General features: G+C 40.4%; 1 protein-coding gene across 1 annotated transcript; it reads right to left on the bottom strand.

Moving 5' to 3' along the window:
* Nucleotides 1–344: 344 nt before the first annotated feature.
* LOC107080922 (protein NLRC3-like) lies at nucleotides 345–11,478 on the bottom strand. Its single transcript, XM_015369134.1, has 7 exons — nucleotides 11,404–11,478; nucleotides 11,039–11,267; nucleotides 9,111–10,902; nucleotides 8,706–8,879; nucleotides 4,201–4,374; nucleotides 1,142–1,188; nucleotides 345–1,006 (listed from the first exon to the last, which is right to left on the bottom strand). Exons 1-7 carry the CDS (start codon nucleotides 11,461–11,463, stop codon nucleotides 465–467), a joined length of 3,018 nt encoding a protein of 1,005 aa, XP_015224620.1. The 5' UTR covers nucleotides 11,464–11,478; the 3' UTR covers nucleotides 345–464.
* Between the last annotated feature and the right edge of the window lie 6,813 nt (nucleotides 11,479–18,291).

The following is an 18,291-nucleotide window of genomic DNA, read 5'->3' as shown; positions in this document are numbered from 1 at the left end:
AAAGGATGTGTAATTATGTTATGTAATAAAACAACAACATGGTTTTGGGACAGCAATTATAATGCAGTGTTTTCTTCTTACCCAGAAGCCTCTTTAACACACAAGTCCTAGTAATTTACAAGAACCACTTCCCCAAATCCAACAAAAATGAGAGCCTTTCACATATGGACATTATCCAGACTGCATGTGGACTGATTAAGATGATCCTTTAAACAATTGTAGTGGTAGAAAAGAGAAATTTCTTGGATCCAAGTAATGCAATGGATATAGCTTTGACTTATCAAGCCAAACGCTAAACTACTGTTGGTTCTTAACAGTAGTTTATAAATGGTACAAAGACAATTCACATCCCCTTTATCCCTGACATTTACTGAAATATAGTTAAGATTTAGAAATACCAGTGGATTTTTTTTAAAACAAAGAAACTGCCATTGTCTATGGAGCCCTTTAGATAGCCTCACCTCTCAATGTGAACTGCATAGAAACACTGAAGAACCAGGATCAGACCACAGAAACCCAAATCCTGCATGCAGAGGTTCAGTGAATGTGGTGTTGAAAGTGTGGAGGTGGATCAGTGAGTCAGAGGAAACCTTGTAGAAGGACAGAATGCCAGCAGGACAGTCCACATACACAGCTACTCTGTCGAGTATGGAGGAGGAGGAGGAAATACGTATTGTTTTGTTCTTGTGCCAGACTGTGTAACCATCTTCAGAGCAGTTTAGATTCCAGGACTGATCATTACAGCCAAACCCACAGTCTTTAATGTCTCCTGTCCTCTTGATCCTTCTGTAACTCAGCGATATATTAACTCTTCCTTTCCACCAGACCTCCCAGAAACAGCGACCAGTCAGACCAGTTTTACTCAGCAGCTGAGGCATGTCATCAAATCTGTCTGGGTGATCAGGATAAGGCTGAAGCTCCTTCACAAATGACACCTTCCTGTTGTCTTCAGAGAGTTTTAGGTTTCTGTTAATTGTGTTTGTGTCGATTGTGATCTGACAGGAATCTGATGGAGAAACATAATTCAGCTGCAGTTATTGATCATTTTTTCACAATTTAATTATGACTCCTAAATGAGTCATTGACAGTTTGAAGATCTGAGCTGTTTTGCTTTCATGAATCCAATGAAAAACAAACCTACATTTCTTCAGACCCGGTGTCAACCATCGTTCTCCGGTTGGCTCGACACTGAAAGAAGGAGAGGAGCATAAGGTTGATTTATACTCAGAAACCAGGTTGTCTGCGTGTGCGTCGCAGTGAATGCAAATTTGCCCCGCCCAACCTGCAGACACTCTGGTGCACCTCTCCAAAATTGTAGGTGACGGCAGACAGGAGGCCTCTGATTGGTCAAATCTACATCCGCTCTACACTATGCGTATTTCCTGTTTGGTACCTTACTGGCTTGCTTTGCTTGTATGACCTCCATTGTGGAAAACAACTTGTGAAGATGGACCAGCTAGAAGAGTGAGGTGCGTGAGAACGCTGGGACCCTTTTTCCACCTGGAGCCCCGCTCTTTTTGGCCCTCATGTCCCTCCGTTGTCGCACAAACTTGCCCCCACTTCCTCACCACCTCTGCCATATCTAGACCCACAGCTAGTTCCTGATTGTCCCTCTTGTTTTGTGGCATGTAATAACATAGCACAGACCACGTTTTAATATTGGGCATAAATAAAAAATATCTGCGACAAGCTCATTGCTGCGGGAGGATAACCAGCCCTATACTAACAGTCTCTTTCAGGCAGAAAACATTAACATTGCATGTTGTCAGGAATACATTGTCCTACTCTGGGAACAGAAGATTTGGACTTTTTCTAAATATCAAAAGAAAGAAAGAAAAGCTGACAGCAGATAAATCTGGACTGTGATTATAACTGTGATTTTAATGTGAACATTCCAAACTGCACTGGACAACTGATACTGTAGCACAGGGGTAGGCAATGTTGGTCCTGGAGTGCCACTGTCCTGCAGGTTTCGCATGCATCCCTTCTTCCACACATCCAAATCAAATGAAGGGTTAATAGCCAGGCCACTGCTAAAGTCACTGACAAGCCAAGGAGATAATTTGGTGTTTTGTTTCAGGTGTGTTAGAACATGAATGAATGCAAAGGCTTCAGGAGGATTAGCTTTGCTGTAGCACAACTAATTTCTTTAGACACAGGCAAAGCTGCAAAACAAAAATACCTTCACATGACCATTAAAAAAACTTACATATACTTGATGACATGTACTTGAGGAATACAGTATGATTGCCATCACCGGCATTATCAGGACCATCCACCATGATGCACATGGAATGGGGAGGTGGGTTCTGAAGAAAATACTTATGGTGCATTCAGACTACCCACGAGGTCCGCTCTATGAATGGTTGATTTACATAGTAACCCTAGGAATATTGCAGGGGCACGAGCGGTGAATAGAGATTAATCAAATCATCAAATCCCACCTGAAACTACCTGCTAAGGATAAGGTTAAATACAGAAACATTGTTTTTCACGCTGGCGATAATGACACCCGGCTCTGCCGATTGGAGGTCACTAAAATAAGTGTTGCTTCACTGTGTAAGTTTGCCAAAACAATGTTGGACTTTTCTTTGGTCCCCTCCCTGATCTGACCAGTGATGTCATGTTTAGCCGTATGTCATCATTCAACCACTGGTTGTCTAGGTGGTGTCCTGAAAACAAAGTGGGCTACATTAATAATTGGCAATCCTTTCGGGGAAATCCTGGTCTGATTCAGAAGGACGGCATCCATCCCACTTTGGATGGTGTATCGCTTCTTCCTAGGAATTCTTGCCTCTCTTGCATACCCAAATGGAAAAGCAAATAACTTAGGAACTGTAAGCCCGAATTACATGGTCTAGATTTTTTTCCTTATTATTAATTTCCTTTTTACTCATTACAATGCCATTGTAATAAAACTACATCAGCGTCCAATCTTAAAAAAAAAAAACTCCAGCCGCAGCTGTCTGTGTCTCTCTAATGCAAGCCTGTAATGTGGTACCCCTTTAAATACCCTCAGCACATGTAGGCTTGATTAAAACCTTATTTCATTGGCTACAAAACCCAACAGCCTACATGGTCTTAACCAATAACAGCCGGGCTTATTAAGGAGGCAAAGAGTGCGTCATTGGCTGAAAGGTAGTGACAGCAAGTGAGATTTCAGGGACTATATCTTGCACAGATTGCGTCATGAAAATATGCAGATACTTCTGTCTAATAGATAAGAAGACAATGTAAAGAACCATACCAAACATCGCATGCTAAATTGTGGAGAATGAATTGTGGAGAATCTAAGCTTCCAAATGATGTCTAACATGTCTATAGTCGAAAAAAATATTTTTATTCTTACCCACCAGCGACCCAGTGGTTTTAAAGAGGTTTTAACATCCATGCTGACATTACAGGTGATGGCTTAAATGCAGCCTTTAATGCTACCTTAGAGGCTATTGACTTTGTTCAAAATATGAATAGTCCCACACTTTCTCATCTTCATACTTTAGAACTTGTGCTGACATATGCTTTGAATGTGAAGAAATAACAATATTTTCTCACAACCCTGTCCTCTCTGACCCCTTTCAAAATAACTTCAGGATTACTTTAGCAGAGTTCTCCTCCCCCAAAAGAAGGTCTCACTTTAGCAGATCATCATCAGATAGTGCAGTTATAATTTTTATCGTTCACTTTTTCTCTCCTCTGTGTTGCTGAGCAGTGCCGGTGGAGGCAAACGTTAAACTTATTCCCCTTCACAGGTTGATTATTTTGTTAATGGGGTTGCTAGTTCTCTGTGTACTGCCTTAGATAATAACAATGACAATCATCCACAAAACAGCCGTTGGACTTAGTGGTGGTACTCTCAAAACTTGTTCTGTCTCGGGGATCGGGCAGACCAAAAGAGATCAACACTGTTGGCTTTGTGTGCTTTCCACAGCAAAGCAAAACAGTTACTTGCTTGACAAAATCCCTCTCTGCCCTGTTAACTAGAAGCTGGCAGGCAGATAGAAGCTTAAGCCTCTCCTATTTGATAAGGCGGTCCGCGATCAGCATAGTGAAGCTGAGGTCCTAAAACGCACAGTGTGGGGGGATGGCAGACATTACAGTGGACACGCCATTCTTTGTGAACACACCATTACAACAACGTTGTCTGTCAGACTAACACAAGGACAGATAGGACATTCTTCCCTGAAGCAGGTGTCTTCATACCTGAGAACTTCCAGTCTCGACTGTGGTTCCTTCTGCAAATCTGACAGCATCTTGACTCCTGAATCTCCTGGATGGTTGTAGCTCAGGTCCAACTCTTTCAGATGGGAGGGGTTGGAGCTTAGAGCTGAGGCCAGAAAAGCGCAGCCTTCCTCTGATATAATACAGCCTGACAAGCTGCAGACACACAATTAAACACAACAGTGGAGGTAAAGCAAAGTACTGAACTTTTAGTAGGACAGAAAAAACAAAACAAGACACTATTGTTTACAATGTCAATATAACAAATAACAATAAAATCATATACAAACTTTATTTTGTTTTGTGGGAAATAAAAAACAGACATCACTGTGATGGATTGAAATCGCAGTCATGTCAGTTTATAAAGTAAATGTAGGTTTACCCTTTCTTGATTTTATCTGTACATTGTATAATTTACGGGCTTGAATGTTATTCTATCCAATATATTTTTATAATGTTTTTCTATAATTATAAATAATTGGATTTAGTAGATGTAGTCACCATGTGCTACCAGCAGTCTAGCACAAGTTAGCCATAGTGGAGAGCAGCATGACATCCTTTTCAGGAAAAAAAATGTGTTTCGGGTTTATTTATTTAACTATTATCACCCTTTACAGATTTAAGTTTACACTCAAACTTACAGATACTGTTGGAAGTGGACTTTCTAACTAAGAGCTCCTGAATGTGTTTTATTACCAACTATATGTATATCTAGGGTTCGAAGAAACGTGCCCTACTCGCCAAATGTGACAACATTTTTCATTTTGGGATTTACTGCCAGAGCAACATTCACCACAAGGTAAGTTAATGCTTGAGCCCCAGTTGCGCTTCTGTAGTATCCTTTCATATTTTATTTTGGTAAGTCTCCCCTCTGTCCCTTTGTTCCTCTGCTGCTGTTCCTCACATGCTAACAGACAGATGCCCATACAGAGAGAACACCCTGAACACTACATCTTTTACCAACAGGTGTGTACCTTGGTCAAATGACTTGGCAAGCATAAAAATTGACTCTGATCAGCATGATGTGGGACCACCAGACCCAGGTCGACCCATTAAATTATGTGATGACTTTGAGCTCAATGTACGTACGTTAAAACATTGCGCCGGTCCTGTGTTAAATAACAAACAACTCGTATGCTCGTATTCAAGAAACATGGCATGGCACTGGCAACAAAAGATTTGTGAGCTCTTGCCCTCATCAGACACGCAGTGACAATGCAGGGGAACAGTGGCCACGCAGCTTTCCAGCAGAAGGTCAGAGCCAGAAGCCGATTGTTAGTGGGTCAACCCAGTGAAAAAAAAAATGCGGGTTTTCAGTGTGAAAGCAGGATAAAAGACAACAAGCCGATGAGGAGGAGGGGGGTGAGGAGCTACAGCCCCAAGAGCAGAAAGAAAGTTGATAGTTAGAAATGTTTTCACAAGTTTGTTATATACTGTACTAACATTTCTATTATTTAAAGAATAAATAGAAAGTTTAAAACTTTCAATTGAGTGACAACTTAAGCAAAAAAAAATAGCTCTGTCCAGTTTCTCATCACCATGCATCTGATCCACCTGCTTCAGCAACTACTTAACCAGCCTTCAACCAGTCATCAGTGCCAGATTATTTGAGCCTTTAGTGAGAGTTCTCTAGCATACCTGAATGGTTCTGATTGCCTGATTCAGACCAGTTCTGCCTCTGGACCTCTGAGCCTGCCTGTTCCTATTCTGATCTGCTTGCCTGAGCTGTCCTCAGACTCCTGCTGGAGTCTGCCTGTGTACAGAACCTGGAACTGACTCCTGACACCGTCCTGGATTTGCCTCTGGTACCTTCTCAGATCTATGATCTCCTGACTCTGACTCCAAAGCACATCCCCAACATCGGCTTTGGCTTTGCTCTCTGGATTATCCTGCCTTCCTTCGTTTGCTCGGTGCTGATCACCTGCCTGTCGCCTGACTTTCGGGTCTTAAGGGTGTTGGACTCTCTTGGCAGCCCCCACCTCATTACTGGCAGCCAACCAGCTGGACCAACCTTGTCTTCTGGGCACAGACTGAACTTTAAAACAAGGTTAGTGACTCACACGTTCATTATCCTCCTCCTCCTGATAGACATGGTCACCAAGCTGTGTTCTCCACCTGCAAAAAATTCCTACCTTAGATTCGAACACTGGGTGCTTTTGTTCTGAGCCTGACATACTTCAATCAAAGAGTTGATTTAAACAAAAAAAACCTTCACTTCTATCAAAATAAAGATTTTCAATCAAGAAAAACAGTATTCATATGCTTTTTTGGGGGGGGTCTCAAATATACTTTTTATTTCAAAAACTTTTCGTCTTGGATTGGAAAGGGTTTTTTGATTAGGTTAAGTTTTTTTTTTTTTTTTACAATTTCTTTTAAATGAAGCAAACTTTTTTGATTGAATAATAAGTGAAAAAATCTAAATCAATAATATTCTTTCCCCCTTGTTATTAATTTCCCTTGTTATGATGATGATACTCTATATTTGTCCATAAATCCTGATTAAACTAACCCATTGAATAGACTACATGCATGTCTTTGATGACAAAACAGAAGTTATTGTCTTTGAATCTCCAAAAAAACATGCAGATTATTCAGTCGCTTAATCTGGATGGGACTAAATCGACCTCAGATGATAAAGTAAAAAATCCTTGGTGTCATTTGCTATCAGACCTGCTGTTTAAATCCCATATCAAAGAGAATTCTAGAATTTCCTTCTTTTATCTCTGGAGTCTGGAATATCCTTTTGTTAAAAGCCTTCAACTGATCCAAAATGCTGCAGCCAGAATTCTGGTGAAAAAAAAAAATATCATATCTCACCTATTCTTGTTTCTTTTCATTGGTTTCCTGTTAAATCCAGAATAGAACTTAAAATCCTCCTTCTGACATATAAAGCCTTAAACAGCCAAGCTCCATCTGATATCAGAGATCTGATTGTTCCTTAACTAGAACTCTTGCTTTCAGAATATGTGCTAAACTCTATTTTTTTTTTTAGATTTTTTCATTGTTACTATAAGCAGGCCAGATGTGCAATCTTTGCAACAGGAACCAGAGCACTGAGCATTGTGTGCACTGCACAAAGTATACCTGTCACAAATGCAGGATTTGTGAAAACTGCTAAATGGGACAATGGTAGCTTCATATGTAGGGCTTTTCCTTGGGTCAAATAAATGTTACTCCAATACTGAAATCATACTGTTTGTCATTTTCTAAGCTGAAATGTTGAATGACATGAAAAGGCGAGACAAGACGAAATACAATTTTTGTCTATGTTTCTCTCACATATTGAGCTTTGCAATATAAATGAGTCTGTTGGTGAATGGACAATATAAATAGGCTCTGCCTTGCCCTGTTGGAAAAGCATGGTTATGACCTGTTCTCAGCTCAGGAACTAGGACCCGTATGATATCTGGTTGTTCAATAGGTTTGCCTAAATAAAAGATTTAGATATGACTTATCAAGATATTCCTGCAAAAATGTCTAATGTTGCAAGGGCAGTAATGAAAATAGCTTGGAGCATGCTCTTCTTCTGATGCCAGTGTGTTTCAGCCTTTATGCAGTCTAATGTAGAAGGGCTGGTCACATCACAGGTTATTTGCATTACAATAGGGACAGTTAGTAAGGTAGAGTGAATACACAAACTTGAAGAGTGGGGGGGGGGGGCTTCCAGGAAAACTGAAATTATCTAGGATTTCTAGTGTTAAGGCTGCTGCAATTAAACCTTTACTTAAGAAACTTTCTCTTGATCCAAATGACTTGGTCAATTATAGCCCTATATCCAATCTTCCTTAAAGCTAAATTAAAATGTTTTTTTTTTCCACCTACAAACCTTTTCCTTTTTCATTCTTCATTAAAGCAATTTTCTCTATCAACAAACTTGTATTTGCTAGGCTCCTTTACTGTAGATCAGTCACATCTAGTGTCTAATTGGTTTTCGCTGAAACCAGGTCCTGCAAATTTGCCTGTTGCTCTCGCTCCACTGATCTCACCCTATTCGCCTCACTAGAAGGCAAACTTTGTGTCGCTCTGCCTCACAGGCTTCCAGAGCCATCTTTTACAATATGGATAACATGTAGATAGTCTCCTGAATTAAATTTTGCAATAATAGTTGTAATAGTGTATAATAATTTATTCACAATGGAGAAGTATAACCCTATGACACCCATGATGGCTCACTAGTCAAAGCAAATTGTCGGGCTATTATTCAGCACCAGGACGTCAATTCTCAGAGCTATAAGAGTAAACAGGTCATGTAAAAGAAAAAAATATTTTATCTGTTCTCCGTTGCAAGAACAAATTAATTTGCCTGGATGAAAACCATCAATCTTGTTTTTGTTATATAAGACTAATGATTTGTTTCTATAGCAGTCTTCATAAGGAATAAAAACATCATGCAAAAAGTTGAAAAATGTATAATTATAACATCTCTGATTGGAGATCTTAGTCCTAAAAAATAACATCTGATTTTAACAGGACCAAGAACATTTTACCTGAGAATTTCTAGTTTGCAGTTCTGACTCCCCAACCCATCACAGAGAACTTCCACTCCTGAGTTCTTCAAGTTGTTGTTACTCAGGTCCAGCTCCCTGAGACTAGAGGACTGGCAGCTGAGAACTGGGGAAAGAGCTTCACAGCTTCTCGGTAAGAGGTTACAGGAATTCAGTCTGAGGAGACAGGGAGAAAAATATCTTACTAAACAGTTCATAAAAGAATGATGTTTATTTCGCCAATATTCTTCCTGGAAAATTTTACTTTAATTTAGACATATGATTATCACTTGATGTTGTTAACTGGCTAATTGTAGATAAACTAAAACCACATTAGTCTAATTCACCTCATCATTAACAGGTTTCTTACCATCAACAAAAAAATGCAGTAACAATTAATGTTCTTACAGAGCTTTGTTGGAGGCCTTAACCAATGGCAGCATCCTCAGAAGAACCTTCTCTGAAGAGGAATATTTCTTCATGTCAAACACATCCAGATCTTTTCCTGATGACAATAAGACGAAACCCAGAGCCGACCACTGAGCAGGAGACAGTTCATCAATGGAGTGAGTTTTTGAACTCAGATACTGTTGGATCTCCTCCACTAGAGAATCATCTTTCAGTTCTTTTAGGCAGTGCAACAGATTGATGGTTTTTTCTTCAGACAGATTCTCATTGATCTTCTCCTTGATGTACTGAACTGTTTCCTGATTGGTCTGTAAATGACTTCCAGTCTGTGTCAAGAGACCTTGTAGTAGTCTCTGATTTGTCTGCAGTGAAAGTCCAAGGAGGAAGCGCAGGAACAAGTCCAGGTGTCCATTTGGACTCTGTAAGGCCTGATCAATAGCACTTTGGTGGAGAGAGCTTAGTTTAGGTTTCTTGGATACGAATGATCCTTTATATCTTTGTTTTTCTTGCATAAGATTGACACCAGAGTTGATGAAGGTCCAGTGAACATGAAGAGCAGCTAGAAACTCCTGAACACTCAGATGAATGAAGCAGAACACTGTATCCTGGTAGAGCCCTCTCTCCTCTCTGAAGATCTGTGTGAACACTCCTGAGTAAACTGAGGCTGCTCTGATATTGATGCCACACTCTGTCAGGTCTGATTCATAGAAGATCAGGTTTCCTTTCTGCAGCTGATCAAACGCCAGTTTTCCCAGAGACTCAATCATCTTCCTAGTATCTTTACTCCAATGCAGATCCGTCACATCTCCTCCATCATACTTGATCTTCTTCACCTTAGTTTGGACCACCAGGAAGTGGATGTACATCTCAGTCAGGGTGTTGGGCAGCTCTCCTGTCTCCTTGGACATCAACACATCTTCCAGAACAGTAGCAGTGATCCAGCAGAACACTGGGATGTGGCACATGATGTGGATGGTTCGTGAGGCCTTCATGTGGGAGATGATGCTGCTGGCCTGCTCCTCATCTTTGAATCTCTTCCTAAAGTACTCCTCTTTCTGCAGATCAGTGAACCCTCTGACCTCTGTCACCATGCCAACACACTCAGGAGGGATCTGCTTGGCTGCTGCGGGACGTGTGGTTATCCAGAGGAGAGCAGAGGGAAGAAGTTCCCCCCTGATGAGGTTTGTCAGCAGAACATCCACTGAGGTGGACTCTGTAACATCAGTCAGGATCTTCTTGTTCTGGAAGTCCAAAGGAAGTCGACTCTCATCCAGACCATCAAAGATGAACAGAACCTGGAAGTCCTCAAAGCTGCTGATTTCTTTGGTTTCAGTGAAGAAGTGATGAAGAAGTTCCACCAAGCTGAACTTTTTCTTTTTCAGAACATTCAGCTCTCTGAAGGTGAATGGAAATATGAACTGGATGTTCTGGTGGGCTATCCCTTCAGCCCAGTCCAGAGTGAACTTCTGAGTTAAGACTGTTTTTCCAATGCCAGCTACTCCCTTTGTCATCACTGTTCTGATTGGCTGATCTCCTGCAGATGAGACCTTAAATATGTCTTCTTGTCTGATTGTTGTTTCTGGTCTGTTTGGTTTCCTGGATGTTTCTTCAATCACTCTGATTTCATGTTCATCATTAACCTCTCCAGTGCCTCCCTTTGTGATGTAGAGCTCTGTGTAGATCTGGTTCAGAAGAGTTGGATTTCCTGCTTTAGCGATCCCCTCAAACACGCACTGGAACCTCTTCTTCAGAGCACATTTAAGTTTATGTTGACACACTAAAGCAGGAATCTCTAAATTAAAACAAAAGATATAATAAGGAAGAAAATAAAATTATATACATTCATTCAGTAACTGTGATTCCATCTCTTTACATCATTACATGTTTGATTCATCCCTAAGGTTAAATCTGTATATAAAATCTCCTACTGTTCTGCAGATGGTTAGCAAGCTCCTCCTGCTTCATCATCCTCAGGAAGTTCACTGTAATCTTCATCAGTGCCTCGCTGCTGCTCCTCCTCTTCTCTTCATCCTCACCTGCAAACACCTCCTCTTGAACCTCCTGAGTATCTGAGTGTTCAGGGTCATCTGGACTTAGAAGCTTCTGGATCTTCTTCAGCTCGTTCTTCACAAATGTGAATATGTTGTCTTCCAGTAGCTGGAACAGAATGAAGGACACACCAAAGTGAAAATATGGAGGCAAACACCAACACCATGTTGGACAGAGCAATGGTCCCCTGGTCCATAAAGTGAATCATGGAGAAGACTATAAAAATAGTACTTGTTGTACACACCATAAATATGGAGTCCAGCTGGGCTTGTTGCTGCTGGACAGATGGAGAGCTAGGAATCATCTCAGAGTGATGCTCCGTTCTGTGGAAGACCAGAAACAATTAGCTTCCAGGTCAGGGGACAAACATGTGGTAAAGGTTTATGTAATGATATCTAGATGAACCGGTCCAGCTGAGAATTAGCAGCTCACTTTGGTTTCTGTCTCAGTCATGATGCTAAAATTATTTTATTATTATAATTCTGTTTAATTTTTCAACTATTCAGGGCAGTTAGATGTCATAGAATTACTGCAACAAAGAAAAACTACGGTATTAATGACAGTTAGGATGACCAAATACGTTTAAAAAGTTGGTCAAGGTTTGTTTAATGGTCTAAGTGTTATCAGTGGAGGAAGTAAATCAAACTCAGTAAAGAAATATGTAGGAGCTATTTCTCTATTTTTGTTTAAGAACTTAGATTATTTAGTTAGTTTGTATTTATTTGGTTATTTGTTGCATTTTTGTTTGAAAGTAGTTGCTTAGAATACAATTATTTCTTAGTAAATTGTTTAATTAGTTAATTGATTTTGTCTGGGTGTCTGGTATATAGATACATGGACTCCAGGTAGCTCAGGTGAAAAGTGGGTGGGCTTATGGTTTTTTACCAGTCTTCCAGTCTTCTAGCTGCAGGCTACCAGGCCTTTCAGAAGGCAAGTCACTCAGCCTTAATCAGGTGAAGTGAGCACAAAGGCAGAAACCAGGCCAGGTGATGTGGCAAGTAGTCTTTTTGAGTTTTTGTATCATGTTTATTTTTCCTGAAGAAACCTGGAATAAACTCACCGAACTGCATTTTTCACGTATTTTGAGAATTTTTTGTACTGCGTAAAACCAGAAACCCAATATTCCTCAAGTGACTATTTGATTTACATTTATTTTTTGCTTTTTCATTTTTAAGTTTTTTAATAGACAACTAGTCACTACAAGTAAATAGTAAAAAATTGAAAACCTAAATGGTGAATGATAGTTGTTTATTACTTTTAGCATATATTATTGGGTGCTAGTAAAGCTACAGACTTTATTTTATCAATATTCAATATTTTATACGCATTATATTAATATTATACAATATTTTATTGTAAACACTGAATTCTATTACGAGATTTTATAAAATGGTTGCTGGTGCATTCTTGTTAAACTTGAGAAAAGTCTAAGTAAAAAGAGGAAAGCAGCTGTTTGGATCTCATTTTATTTTCTTTATAATTATATTAAAAGGATAGTTCAATTAAGTTTTATGGATAAAACATTTCTCATTGAGGTGTGATAAAGCTTTAGTGCTAAGGACCATCATTCAGCCAGGGATGTGACACCAAAGACTGTTTCATTTTGATAAGATTCTCTAGGAAAGTTTCAGAGTTTAGCTTTAGCTTCCATTCTGACTCTATGGGTCCACACGATTCTCCAGAGACTAAACCCATTTTATAGAGTACCACAACCAACACTAGGAGCTGTGTCTGCATATTGCCCAGATTTGGTGTTATTTCTTTTTATCTAGCAGTGCAGAGAGCATCAGTGGTCGGTAGAGACACTGGCTGGCTGGGGTCAGCACTGGAGCTAAGATGACAGATGATGAATGATTGAACAATCCACCAGTGGATAATTGAAGGAGAACAGCAGAAGAGTGGGAGTAGGCTTGAGTTACCATCTGTTGCCCCCTTTTGCTTGTTTCCTTTCCCCTTGGTTCCCTTCTAGTCTGTTCCACTTACACCTGCTCCCAATCTGCTGATTAGCCTGTCTTGGTTCAGGCTCCCCATATATACACCACTTAAGCAGTCACTGAGTGCTGGATTCTTGTTTTGTGGCTTCCTTCTCTCTGGCTTCCTACGTGAGTTTTTCCTAATATCTTATTTTTGGTTCTCAGTGTGTAGTATTTTGGATTTTTTTTTTCTGCCTCAGTTGCCTCATTAAATCTGTAAGACTCACCTTTGCCTCTGCATTTGGGTCCTCAAAAGCCTCCACTCAACCGTGACAAAACAGTGGCTGGTTATTATCATAATAAAGGAAAAGGTTTGTCTTAGATGTTTCAGCTCTCCTCTTCATCCAATGATAAAACAAAAACTGAACTTGTGGACATTCAGATCACAGCAGCCACACATGAGAAACAGGCATGGATAGGAAAGGGAGCATGGAAATATACAACTACTGTCATTTGGGGAATTTTGGCCTCCTCAAAACTTTTCAATATGATGTGAGAGGAAGCTCAGTATAGGAGTCATCAATCAGGGAATAAACTGGCTGCCCTGAAAGGACAAAACTGCTGGCACCCTTACCTGATCCTAAAACAACTTTTAATTAGGAATGGGTTCATTCCCTGTTCCGCAGAAACCATGGGATGAAATTGTGGTTGATTTTACAGATATGGGAGTTGAAAATCATGTCAAGGGATGTAGACATTTGGTTTGTGTTGATACTGTCACTAGATAGGTTAAGCTAAACCCACCAGACATTCATCAGCCCAAGAGGTCATTACTTGGCTCATTAATGATCTTATTCCACATTTTGGGGTTCCAAGTTGTATCAGATCACATATTTCACAGCTGAGGATCTACAAAAGGTTGAGTACTTTTCCATTCAGCACAGGTTTGGCTCAGCATACCACCCTGCTTAGCAGGGTTTGTGGATAGGGTTCATTCTTCCATAAAACAACAACTTGCAAAAATCTGTCCTGACACAAAAATGACTTGGATGGAAGCTTTTTGTTTGGTCAAACTCCCACTTAGATCCTCTCAGCATACTCAGTTTGCATCGACCCCACATGAGCCACTAAAAGGGAGATGGGTGCCCACTCCTTCAACTGCACAGCTGAGCTGTGGTTGCTCATCACTCTGGACGAGTAAAGGGAGGAGATAAAAGATTATATAGCACAATTGTACGCATAATGTACAGGGATTACTAACAAAGGAAGCAACAGAGCTTGAACCAGAGCCAATTGAAAAAGGAGAGTGGGTTTACAGAAAGGTGTATTACAGAACCTGGAAGGATCCAAGGTGGAGTGAATCCTTCAAAGTGGTAAGTGCAAACCCTTGCAGTTTAAGAGTGTGGTTAGATTTAGAACAGAAGCAGACCTTGGCATAAGTCACATTTGTGAAAAGGAGAGCCACCTACTGAAAGAAATCTGAGAGAAATTGGAAGGCATCTGAGAGACATACGAGAAGAAGTAGAGGAGTAAAAGATGCTGTAGTTGGAAATGGAAAGGCTCCACAAACGTCTGTATAAAACAAGGAGGGGGGGGTAGTACTACTTTCCAGTTTAATTTATGCAATGCTGTTTCATATAGGAATGAAGGTACCAGATGGAGGGATATACATGTGTACATGTGCAGCTCCCCCTCAGGCAGTTGTATGGAATATTACCCATTGCTAGATGACAGTTAACTAAGACAAACCATTGTAGAGATGGAAAGCCTGGTCTACATTTTTTTTGCTAATCTTTAATCACCTGAAATCTGGAACAGTGCCTGCTGGTACTGTTGTATGTAGCATAGGTCTCATTGACATACACACTGCGATTTATTATTGAGATGGGTGTATTGACCACCTCAACAGGGGGGTCGTACTAGAGATAGATTAAGAATGTGAGCTGGGTACCTTTAGATGCGTGCTGCTATGTGTATTTCTGTGACCCAGAGGACTTGGTCAATTATAGACCTATATCCAATCTTCTTTTCTTATCTAAAATTGTTGAGAAATTAGTGATCAAACAAGTGTGTGACCCCTTACACCATAATAAACTTTTTGAAAGGTTTCCATCTCGCTTTAGAGCTCATCATAGCACTAAAACAGCTCTGGTAAAAGTCACTAATAATATTCTCATGGCCTCAGATAATGGACTTGTATCTGTACTTTTCCTCTTAGATCTCAGTGCTGCATTTGATCCAGTTGATCATAATATTCTTATAGAAATACTTGAATATTGTGTAGGAATTAAAGGGAGAGCACTAGACAGGTTTAAATCGTATCTGTCTGACCAATTAAAGTTTGTTCATGTTAATGATAAATCTGTAACAATGCTACTCTGGTATCCAGCCATTGCTCAGCAGATATTGATCATGACTGTGAGATGCAGACCATTCTTTCTACCAGCGTCACCACTGCTACCATCTATATCCTTCCCAGTGCCAACTCCAAACAGGTGGGGAAATGTACCAGCCATAATGACTTGTCTGTTATATATAGTACATACATGTATTTTATTAGTGAGGCGGCATTTCAACTGAAAAACCTTTTTCATGAGAACCATTGTGTAGGATGACCTATGAATCTCTGTCACGTTGATCGGAAACTCTGTAGTTTGGGAGTAGTAGCAGATATGCCGCTGTAGACTTTGAGGAGAGCAAGATATAGCTAGAAACTGAATTAGTCTTCTCTTGATCAAAGACAAGAAAGATATGTGGAAGGGATATACNTTCATGAGAACCATTGTGTAGGATGACCTATGAATCTCTGTCACGTTGATCGGAAACTCTGTAGTTTGGGAGTAGTAGCAGATATGCAGCTGTAGACTTTGAGGAGAGCAAGATATAGCTAGAAACTGAATTAGTCTTCTCTTGATCAAAGACAAGAAAGATATGTGGAAGGGATATACTGACATCATACAGACGCTTGATTTTCAATCACTGAAAATCATTTGAAACAATTACTGCAAATAAACTGAGAGATTAAAGAGGTTCCACAGATTCTGAATGGGTTGAGCTCCCCTTAAACACATGATGGAATAAATATATTTCAAACTACGTTTCCAGGATTACAACTTTTAGAAAAAGCTCACCTCTCTGAGGATGAAGCTCCAGAAGAATTAAAGGTGATAACAAGATCCTTTGAATCGTCACTCTTAAAGGACACACAGCTGGGTTCTGATTTAGGTGTCTTCAAGGATCTTCTAAAAAAACTCTTTGGCGAGCTGTAGACATGTGACAAAAGCAGGAAATGTTTGTTAAAATAGTAAAAATGAATGACACCTTTGAAAAAGGTGTTTATGCATGAAGCTGATGCTGAACTGGAGAGCTCCTACAGTCACAGACTGCTGCTCCCTAAATGCACCAGGGAACGTTATCACAGATCCTTCCTTTCAGCAGCTGGAAGACTTTATAACCACCACTGTTCCCAACAACTTTGGTAAGTTATTACATTCATGCTGATTTTTCACAGTTTCAACTTTGTCACTTTAATAACATGCTGCAGCCACTTTGCACATCTCTGATGTTGCTGCTATTTTCAGAGAGAAGCCATGTTTTAACAGGGAAAACCAGAGGTGGCGGTGTCTGCATCAGCCTTATTCGGGATGATAATGAGGTTGCCTACAGGGAAGAGGTGTGACATCATGTAGACCAGTATCAGGCAAACAATCTGGTCCTGATCATTGATAAGACAAAAGAGATCATTGTGGATTTCATGAGATCCGAACCCACCCACACACCCTTTCTCATCAACAACACAGCTATGGATGTCATGAGAAGCACCAAGTTATTTGGGGTGCACATCACCGATAACCTCAGCTGGTTACTCCACACCACCTCCCTTGTGAAGAGGCCACACCAGTGCCTGCACTTCCTGTGACAGCTGAGAAGAGCCTTCCTCCCCCTCCTATCCTCTCCACCTTCTACAGAGGGACCATCAGGAGCCTACTGACCAGCTGCATCTCTGGCTGGTCTGGGAGCTGCAGGGCCTAAGACTGTGGACTCTGCACAGGGTGGTGATGACAGAGGAGAAGATCATCAGGACCCCACTCCCCTGCATCTGAGACACAGCAGACAGTTGTTGCCTGTCCAGAGTGCAGAGAGAGTTGTCTGTTATATATAGTGCATACACGTGTTTTACTAGTGAGGCTGTATTTTAAAGCTTTTTCATGAGAACCATTGTGTAGGATGACCTATGGATCTCTGTCATGTTGATTGGACACTCTGTGGTTTGGGAATAGTTGCAGCTATGCAGCTGTAGACTTTGAGGAGAGCAAGATATAGCAAGATGCTGAGTTAATCTTCTCTTGATCCCAGACAAGAGAGAAATGTGAAAGTGATATCCTGACCTGTCAGTAGTTTTGTTACAAATAGGTGGTGAAGCTGCAGTTCTGGGTCCACTCTTTGTGTGCTCTGTTTGAGGGCTTACAATGAGCTGTGGTCTGGCAGTCCTGAGGTTAAATAGCTCTCTATATTTTGAGCTTAACATCAATGATTTTTTTTTTATACTTGTCTGGAATAAACTATATTAATACTTAAAGAGGTTTTTACATTTTTGCATTACTCTGAGAACTTTCCCTCATGAATAAAAGAATTTGACTGAAACATTTCTATAGTGCAAATATAATGATGAATAACATTACTTTATTAATCACTGACAATCATATGAAACAATTGGTCTCCGTCAAGTGACGTCAATTGTTTACCTCGGGCGCGGTACACTACGCCTTTTCCACCTAAAACGGCGTCTTAGCAACAAATGTCACGTGACTGGCGGAGACCGATTTTTCTAAATCCGCCCGTTTTCAGGCTTATGTTAACTGCAATGACTTATCTTGGACAGGCTGCTATGTAAACAGGCCTTTAGTCCTTCGTTTAGCTATGCTGCGGTTGTTTACACTACGCCTTTTCCACCTAAAATGGCGTCTTAGCAACAAAAGTCACGTGACTGGCGGAGACCGATAGGGCTTAGGATCCACGTTGCATTGTGGGACGTGGCGGCCATGTTGATGGCTACGCGAACGTAAACATAGCTCTCATACAATGTTGTTGTTGAAAGAAGAGACATAGAAGTCGAGAGAAAAAACATGTTAAAATCCCAAAAATGATCTGGAATTTACCGGGACACATTAAATAGAGAAGCCAGGGACTGGTATGTTGACAAAATCAGCATTATTAAT

This window comes from Cyprinodon variegatus, unplaced genomic scaffold (assembly GCF_000732505.1).
Source record: "Cyprinodon variegatus isolate N-32 unplaced genomic scaffold, C_variegatus-1.0 Scaffold2503, whole genome shotgun sequence".
Lineage (NCBI taxonomy): Eukaryota > Metazoa > Chordata > Actinopteri > Cyprinodontiformes > Cyprinodontidae > Cyprinodon > Cyprinodon variegatus.
The sequence above is the reverse complement of the archived record's forward strand: the minus strand, read 5'-3'. Positions and strand labels throughout refer to the sequence as shown.